Source organism: Epinephelus lanceolatus, chromosome 6 (genome assembly GCF_041903045.1).
Source record: "Epinephelus lanceolatus isolate andai-2023 chromosome 6, ASM4190304v1, whole genome shotgun sequence".
Classification (NCBI taxonomy): domain Eukaryota; kingdom Metazoa; phylum Chordata; class Actinopteri; order Perciformes; family Serranidae; genus Epinephelus; species Epinephelus lanceolatus.
Window position 1 is genome coordinate 35,388,725 of NC_135739.1, and position 9,492 is coordinate 35,398,216.

General features: G+C 40.7%; 1 protein-coding gene across 1 annotated transcript; it reads right to left on the minus strand.

Moving 5' to 3' along the window:
• Positions 1-3,873: 3,873 nt before the first annotated feature.
• On the minus strand, positions 3,874-6,404 carry rgs2 (regulator of G protein signaling 2). The gene is made up of 5 exons (XM_033621199.2): positions 6,274-6,404; positions 6,068-6,157; positions 5,291-5,352; positions 4,918-5,084; positions 3,874-4,808 (listed from the first exon to the last, which is right to left on the minus strand). The coding sequence occupies exons 1-5, from the start codon at positions 6,366-6,368 to the stop codon at positions 4,614-4,616; spliced, it is 609 nt and encodes a 202-aa protein (XP_033477090.1). The 5' UTR covers positions 6,369-6,404; the 3' UTR covers positions 3,874-4,613.
• Between the last annotated feature and the right edge of the window lie 3,088 nt (positions 6,405-9,492).

The window sequence follows — 9,492 nt, forward strand, 5'->3', positions numbered from 1 at the left end:
TGGCCAGTACTTACAGGGTTCCAGTGTAGCAAGTGAACATCCAAATAATTGATAATGGATATCAGGGCCAAAACTTTTCTGTGTGCCGGTCATTGTTTTAAGTCCGATTAGCAACTTGAGACACAAGAATGGAGTTAAAGTTGAGAGACAGCAGCTAGGAATCTGCATATGAATGCAGATACACTTTTAAAAATGCTATCTAAAAGCTAAATCGTCAATAGACGATAGCCTAACGGTTTTAAAATTGTATTTCCACCCGCACATTTTGCGTCATCTGCTCTACACACAAGGCCCCATTTACACTGCCTCTTCAAAGCAGGAATTTCATGCCATTATGCAGCTTCTCCATTCTGTATTAAAGGTACAATCATGAAATGGTGGAACAGAGTTGTCTTGCCTTTAGCCTGGCTTATGTGTGCCACCCACTGTGGTAGATTTAAAAGGTAAGTGATAGCAGTTAGCAGCTAACTCAAAAAAGATAGATGGTAAATGATTGTTATTGCCATGTTATGCTATTATTATGGTTTATAAAGTGCTGGCGATGCATATGTTACCTGTCACACTAAAGGCTGATGCTGTTCTGTTACATGTCACATCTGTCACACCTCTTTTGATTCTATGATGCTGGTATGCGTTGTAAAATCATCACTGGAGCAGCATGATGCCGTCATGGTTTGGTTCTCTGTAAAAATGCAAAGCTGGCATGAAGAAGGGACTTAGTAGTGGCCCTATTGCACAATTTCTTTGTAAAAAGGACTACAGACTGTTTACCTGCAGGCAACCATCCATCCATCCATTTTCGTCCACTTATACAGGGCTGGGTCGCAGGGGCAGCAGGCTGAGTGAGATACTGCAGAAGTCCCTCTCCCCAGCAATGATTTCCAGCTCCTTCTGTGGAATCCTGAGGCGTTGCCAGACCAGATGAGATATATAATCCCTCCAGCGTGTCCTGGGTCTTCCACCAGTTGGACATGACAGGAAAACCTCTGACACGCAGTGTCAGCATTGATGCGGGCGCTACGCCAAATTGTCCTGGTGAAGAGGGAGCTGAGCCAGAAGGCAAAGCTTTCAATTTTATGGTCCATCTACGTCCCAACCCTCACCTCATAGGGTCAGGAGCTCAGACATCTGGTGGGAGCTCAAAGTAGAGCTGCTGCTCCTTGGTGTCGAAAGGGGCCGGCTGAGGTGGTTTGGGAATCTGATAAGGATGCCTCCTGGGCACCTGCAGGCGAAAAAAGCAGGCTCAGAAGTGATTCGTCGATACTACTCAGAATACAAACGGAAACCAGAATGCTTCTGTTACCAGAATCTTTTCCCTCTAGCGACAGATACTGCATTTATATGAAGATATCTGTTTATGTGGTGGTGCTACAAGAAAATCAGAGGGTCACTGAAGTCAGTTGTATTAATCCTCTGGGGATCATGAGTCACCAAGTCTGTACAAAATTTCATGTCAGTCCATTTAGTTAGCCTGTAATTTCAATCTGAACCACAGAGGTGGACTGACTGACAGTCCCATCCCTATTGTCATGCCAGTAGTGTTTATTAAAAGTGTGAGTTCCAGTACTAAAGAAAATAACCCTTTATTAATACAGTTACACACACATACTTTGCCAGGTGGTCTGGACTTCAGAACACAAATCCACTCCCCTAACCTGCATGCCAGCAGAGCATACAGTTCTGAAGATGACCTCATTACACCATGACAGCAGGCCCCAGGTCTGAGGAGAGAGCAGGAGTTGTCATTCCTGTCAAGAGCTATGTCCGGGTGTCTGGCCACTGTCAGCTTCTACTATGAGTTCACGGCTGGAAACAGCCTCTGTATCAGAGAGCAGACACACACAGCAGCGAGGGGAGGACTCTCTCTGCCAGTCAAGGTGTTCTTTACACACTGTTACAGTACGGGAACTCAGCAGCGAAGACGTGGCCCCCCAGTCAGCTGCACAAAGAGGAATGAGATGTTCCACAAAGACGAGGAATGTTGTTTTTGTTGTGCAACTTAACATTCATCACATTGTCTCTTAAAATATGTCAGTGTACAGTATGTGGATGTATCTGACCTTTGTTAAACCAAACACCCAAAAGTGCATGACGTGTACATTAAACCATTTCAAGTTCTGATATTCAAGATTAATAGTAATTAACAGTCAGTGGAAGATAAACGTTGAGTTCCAAAATACTGCTTCTCTTTGCTTCAACAACTAAGGAGATATTTTAGGACTGTCTGAGCCACTTCTTTAACAAGGACTACGGCATTTTAGTGATATCTATTTAAAGCTGCTTTAAAATTTTTCCCACTCAATCTGCACGTGATGCCCAATGGTGACAGTGAAAACAGGATTTTAGATATTTTAAAAATTAATAAAATGAAAAAACTGTATTTCCTTTGAGATTTTTCTACACCTTAATTGGAGTCCACTTGTTGTAAATTTGGCAAAGCACGCACCTATCTATATAATGTCTCACAGCTGATGATGCAAATCAGAGCAAAAAACAAGCCATGAGGTCGAAGGAACTACCTACTGAGCTCAGAGATAGGGTTGTGTTGAGGCACAGATCTGGGGAAATAATAAAAAAAAGGCTTGAATGTAGCTCCCCTCCTTTCTTTGGAGCTTGTTGTGTCTTATAAGTCATTGTTCCGGTTTTAAAACCCTCAATTTTACTATTCTGATGCATTTTCAGTGCTCGTGTTAACATTGTTTCCGCTGCAGCAGGCAGCAGATTTCTTGTTGGTGAACAGAGTAAAATATCGTACTTAGGTTTGCATGATGACCAGAAACATGACTCCAAATGAATGCTTATGTTGCTCCTTAAAGGCTGGAAGTGTAAAATAAGCAACAATATGTGATCATATTAGCCATATCAAGATAGTCAACAGACCTTGTTGTGAGCACTGTCATGTAGGAACTATTTTCTTTCTACCAAACTACACCCGCAAACTGTATCACCACGCAGAAGGAAGCGTGCATCTACTCATGGACAAGAGGCTTGTGCTCGTGACAGCACAAAATGTCATCATTAATCACGACCTGCACACCATGTCACTGTACATATGGAAGTGTGAATCTACTGCTAGCTCACCTAGCACCACGCTAGCTAACTAACATTACAGGTCAGCCTAGGAGGATGCTGCAGTATTAGGGGACATGCCGAGGTAGGAACCTTACATGTATGTGAGTTGTATTGTGTTGCACACGGGGGCAGAGTGAAGTAGGCACTTGAACCGTCCTGAGGCGCCTGCCTCCATATATTACTCCACTATACATGAGAGCAACAAGACAGATGCCATTAATGTTTACATCTCACACTGTGATACGGTTTGCAGGTGTAGTTTGGTAGAAAGAAATTAGTGCCTACATAAAAACTCTCAAAACAAGGTCTGTGGATTCTCTTGAGTAACCAGGTCATGATTTCTGGAAAGAGACATTGCTGTTGAGCTTTTCAAATGTATTTTTTTGTCACTTTGAGCATCACAAGCCAAGAGCAATCTAGTTCCATTACACTGGAGAGAAAGCAGACATCTCCACGGCCGATATCTCCATCTCTTGATAACAAACACCAAAACAGTGTAAGGTAATAAAGACCTCTACAGCTAAGAAAAAAAATGTCTCTTTAATTTTGGGGTGAACGGTTTCATTAAAGGTACTAGTACATCAATTTTGTAAACAAATTGTCACCACTGCCTCCAAGTAGCCAAAAAGTCAGCTGATGTAGGTCCAAAGTAAAGGACTAGTTCAGTGTTTATTTCAGCAGTAATGTAGACATTAGTTATGTGTCACATGTGGATGAAAGTTTCAAAATCTATAAATACCTAGAGTCCTCTGATATATTTTCATTGAATTCACAAATAAACACAACAGAGACATTTCATAATTGAATTGTAAATTTTATTTCTCAAGCAGTCCAGCTGCCTGCAAACTTAAATTCACATTCACCACGTGCAATAATTTCACAACATAAAATAGTCACAGTAACTTCAGGCCCAATATAGTCTTTGGTGGAAATTGTGAATTATATAAGTTAACATTGCACTTCTTGTGTAAACAGATGCAAATCCAGCAGAGCAACGTGGCACTGAAAACCCAGGGTCACATATAAAGTCCTGCGTATGTGACTGCTGTGCAAAGTTCTCAGGTGGATATCAGCACAGAAATATATTCTAACAGCATTGTCGGTAAGAGGCAGAGTCAAGTGTTTTGACAGTCATCTCAGCTTTGAATGCAGTTGCACTTCAACTGCATTTTCTTCAATGCATCATTGCTCAAAATACCCAAGTCTAATAGCGCAGCGTAAAGAAAGTGCAGGTAATGGCCCGGAGAAGAAAATGTAACCTTAATCCCATCTGGTAAAAACGCTCTGTGCACAGCCTGCAGCAGCAGCATACTGTACAGCATCCTGCCTAATCATCCCAACTTCATTGTGAGCTCTCAGCAGGACGGACTAAAAATGGCTTCACTTTGGCATTTTCCACACTCGCCATTATTGTTTATGCTCGGGATTTGCATTGAGGTCTGTTATCCCCGAGGCAGCGCCTGGAATGAACAGCATCAGTGTGTCTATTCACACAGTCACAGTGGTAAACAAATGACTTCAGGAGTGGGTGTCTAGTTTGACTAGGACTTAATGTGCTTGCCCTCTCCCCTGGCAGCTGCACACAGTTCTTTGTAGAGGTCAGAGTAGATGAATCTGGGGTAGGAGTTGTTCTCCATCAGGCTGTAGACTTTCCTTTGAGCTGCCAGAAAGCTGGTTGCAGTGGGCTCATGGAGGCTCTGCATGATGGCGTTTTTGGTGTGGAAATCCAGGTTTATCTGTGATCAAAGAAACAGCTGTTATGAGCCTTTGACGTCTTTTTTAAATGAGGAATATTTTGTGTATTTTATTTGGCTTAACAGCAGATGCTTTAATGGTAGCTGTTACCTCTTTGGGAGCTTCGTTTTTAATAAACTCCTCATAAATACTGTTGGCCTTGGTCGCCAGCTCCATGTCTGATGTGAGGGTCCTGTAATCCTCACAGGCTGTCCAAAACTCAATGTTCTCTTCACAGAACTCTGACTTCAGGAAGATACAAAATGCAGCTTTCCCGTCTGGGTGGAGGGGAGGAAAGAGAAGAGGAAGTGTTAAAGATAAGCTCAGGGACACATCTATTAATATAAGGTAAAGTAAGTGAAAAGCCATTACAGCTTTTGTTTTATTGAGGCCAATAAAGTGCCTTCATTCAGTACACAGTAACTGTGCGACCTTTGAGACTTTTATGAAATCGGGCACCAATAGTGCGCTGACGGATACTTACATTTATGACTGAGTAGTTTGTCGAGTGACTGTGCCCATTGGTGCACGTCATCAGCAGTCGGCCTGAGGGGAGAGGACACGGATTGTATTACATAATCACACAGGAGGCAACTAGTACTTTTAAATGCAACTTAAAAAATATATAGTAATCTGGTTTGGTTTTATTTAGTCATGAAATAATATATACATAACATAAAAAAAATAGTAAGAAATTTAGAAAAATATGAACAATACAAAAAAGTCCAAAATAAAAATGTGGATAATGGTTATGCAAAAACAAAAAAATAAAGTTGAATAAAATAAGTTTAATTAGATAAAATAGAAAAACAGATTTAAAAATCGTCAGAAAATAAAGTTGAATAAAATAAGCTGAATTAAATAAAATGTAAAACTTAGTTTAAAAATAGTCAGAAAATAAAGTTGAATAAATAAGTCAAATTAGATAGTATATAAATCTTAATTTAAAAACTGTAAATATATATACCTGAATAAAAGCAGTTAATTACATAAAATATAAAACTTTATTTTAAAAAAGTCAAACAATAAAGCTGATATGCATTAAGATAAATAAGATAAATTGAAGTAGATAAAATAAAGAACTTAATTTAAAAATAGTCAAAAATGAAGTAGAATAAAATAAGTTAAATTAGATCAAATATAATAGTTTTAAAATGTATTAAAAAATAAAATTGAATTATATGTTTGAAATTAAATAAACTATAACATGAATCACAAACAGGATGTTATGCATGTGACATAATCCTGACAAAGGTCTCACCTGTAAGATCTGTTTTTCATCAGGTCTAATATCGACTGGGAAGAGTTTGTCTTCAAGAAAAATCCTATCCTGTTCCTCCAATTTTTCCTCCTGGAAAAAAAACAGAACAATCACTCATCAGTGTTTTATGGCAGCATCATTTTGAGTTATATTTTTACAAGGTCATCACAACAGACACAGTCTCATTAAACACCACATTAACTTACTTTATCCCCCTCTTCTCTGTGGACAGGTCAGTGGGTTTCATACAGTCAGTGAACGCCATGTTTTGGGATGACACAAAGGCAAAGTACTCTCTCATGGTTTAGTCTGCTCTCCTTCTCCCTCTTGACTTGTCAGGCTACTTTATAGTCTCTCTCTTCAGCTGGGAGGAGGGCTTGGCATGGTCTTTAACATGATTGGCTCTTGCTACGTAAACATGACTTGCCCCGGTATGACTCTTAAGGCCCGAGGCAATGATAGGCTGTCACTGAAAAAGCATTCCCTCCCTGTAGATCCTGTGGGCTTTCATTTTTAAGGTCAAGATGTGACGTACGTGGCAGACTCTATGCTTTTATTCCTAAAATAAAGTTCTGTCAGGGAGTAATGGAACTTTTCTCTTATTTCTGGTGTGTTTGTCTTTCTTCTTTTACTTTGTGAGAACATTTTGCAAAATCGCATCATGTATCCACACACACACACATTCACAAAGCATCCAAGGCGTTGATACTTTTATTTTCAACCTATCTTACAATTTAAGAACAAAATGCATGCTTAAATGAGAGAACTACACTGACTTTACACCTTGGATTAAATTGTGTTTTCTATCCAGATTGTATCTAGATATGATTTAACCTGATTATATTTACTGCTGTGCTATACTGAGGGGCGTGACACAGCATCGGTTTTTGACAACCTGGGACTGGGTTGATCACTCTGTCCATCTTAAACAACGGAACACTTGTAGCCGTTCTCCATCCGCTGCATAGCCATTGCTTCATAACTAGCTGTGTTGCGATATGAATTGCCAAGCTTCAGCTGTATACTTCCGCTGAACCAAATTGAAAGCAGACACTTGGTCTTGTCTTGACATCCATAGGTGACTTGAATATCCAAAAAAGTTCTTGGTAGTAGCTTAGCTTGCTAACTGGCTAATGGCTACTACTCTGCTGGTTTGGAACAGTTGCGCATGATTACATGTTTTTTACCCATGTGCTTGTTGTATGTGCATTGAAAGCGCAACAACATTTGCAGTTGTGTTCAGTGTGGTCACAATGCGTCCCTGACCTCCTCTGGAGTTGGTTCGACCGATTGGATCACAATCCATTCTCAATGTGTTTTGGGTGCATACAGTTGTAGCCCACTTCCCTGATGTGAAGCACTATCCAACCGCAATTCGAATCCCCAAATCTATTTCAATGCAGATGGTAAAGGGGGTGAAAAAACACAGCAGTCACCACATATAGCACGTTCAGCCATAAAATTGCCTTTCCTGTTTCCGGGAGCGGTTGTTGCTCACATGTCATCATTTCTGATTTTCAAATGATTCATCGTTACTTTACAACACTACCTACAGTGTTCATATTTTAATGAATTACTCATGCAGGGTGTGGATCCGTGAAGCGTAACTTCTGTCTTGATGGCATGTTGAAATATGACAGATTGGTACACAGATGATTATGCAATATCCTCTTACCTCTATTGTGTGTTTGAGAAAGGAAATAAGGGCACTGCTGAACGACTGTTCTACACTCCTCTTATATCAACGTCAGAATCATTGTTGGTCATTGGTATTTAAGTCCTCTGGTGATCTTTGGGGCCAAGGATTTGGACGTCTAGGTTAACTTGTTTCAACAACACCTCAATAACTATACAGCAGAGTGTAGCTAAAATCTGAAACCTTAAATCATAGTTCAGTCAGTCGGCGAGGCTTCAGCCAGGGAATTGACCATTTATAGCAAAGAGTCACAGTTAGATTTGGTGGAAAAATCTTCGCTGTTTGAGGAAGCTTAAAGAATCCGTTGCTGCTAGGAGAACTGATCCCCCCATCAACAAACACATACATGAACATGAGATCTTATTAAAGTCAACACTACTGAAAGCTTCAGCACCATAGGAGGAAGCTAGAAGGAGCAGCGTTGGCATGAGGGTATCAGCAGTCATAGTGAGAAGTATCAGGTTATCAAGGTACACCTGTAAGAATATGACGGAGATCATAAAGCATCAATAAAACAGCTGATACTCATCAGCTGACGCAAGTGTAAGTTCAGTGCTCTGTCGGAAATCTTCCACTCGCTGACACCACTGACAGTCTGTTGAAAGGTAGTTTTATGTAACCTAGACATCTCAAAAATGTAACTGTCAACTGGTTCTCACTCAGTTTCAACCCTGACATTTTCAAGTCTGTCGGCGGTATAGTTAAAGCAGCATGTTTTTGGTCACTTGGGGGCTGAAGAACTCGAATAACGACCTAAAAATACATACTTACATAAAGCGCGTATGGCTGACAAAGACACAGAGTAATATTTGCATTGTTAGTATTTATTGACATACATTTTTGGTTGTGTGGGTCTCTTAACAAGCTAGCAGCTTAAAGGAATACGTCACCCATAAAAGGATAATTTGTATATCAATAACTCACCCTGTGTTACATGAAATTCATGAAGGCAAATTGTTTTTTCTCACATGCATCCATGGTGAAGGAAGAATCCAAAAACCGAATTGCAGTAACAGGGGGCCGCATTAAACTGCAGCAAAACTATGTCAGAACATCCGTTTACAAACTCTTACACAACTTGTGCAGTGTAAACCAAGTCTCATTTATTTAGTCCTACACTGAGTACTTCCAAAACACATACATTGTTGCTAAAACCTTACTATTTAAGGGAACTGCCCATTGGTCCGACAGCCCATTGGTCCGACCATTATTGTTCCGAAGTCCGTTCCGAAATCATCATGATGCCCTGTGATTAAGGTCTGGTTAGGTTTAGGCACAAAAACCACTTGGTTAGGGTTAGGAAAAGATCATGGTGTGGGTTAAAATGAAAAAGTAACAAACACATAAGCCGTGAGCCTGCTTCGCCTCAAGCCTTTCCCAGCTGACCCAGAGCCGGTCGCGGCGCACCATCAAGGTAGAAATACGCCCAATGGGAGCCGTTCAGCACTGCGGACCGTCGGACCAATGGGCTGTCGGACCAGTGACATGGACCCCTATTTAAAACACTTCCAAATAAGTAGTTTCATGCAGGGAGTAGTACTGGGCCCAGTGGTTTAGTGCTAGCTGAAGAGGTGGGTGTACTACCAGATGGATAGGTTATCAAGGAGGAAGTGGGTATACTCTCCTAATGTCTTTTTGGCTGATAGGTGGATGTAATGCAAAGGCCAGAGAAGGTGTTGGGTATGCCTCATATACCTCCACATACCCTCCACTACACTACTGAGTATGT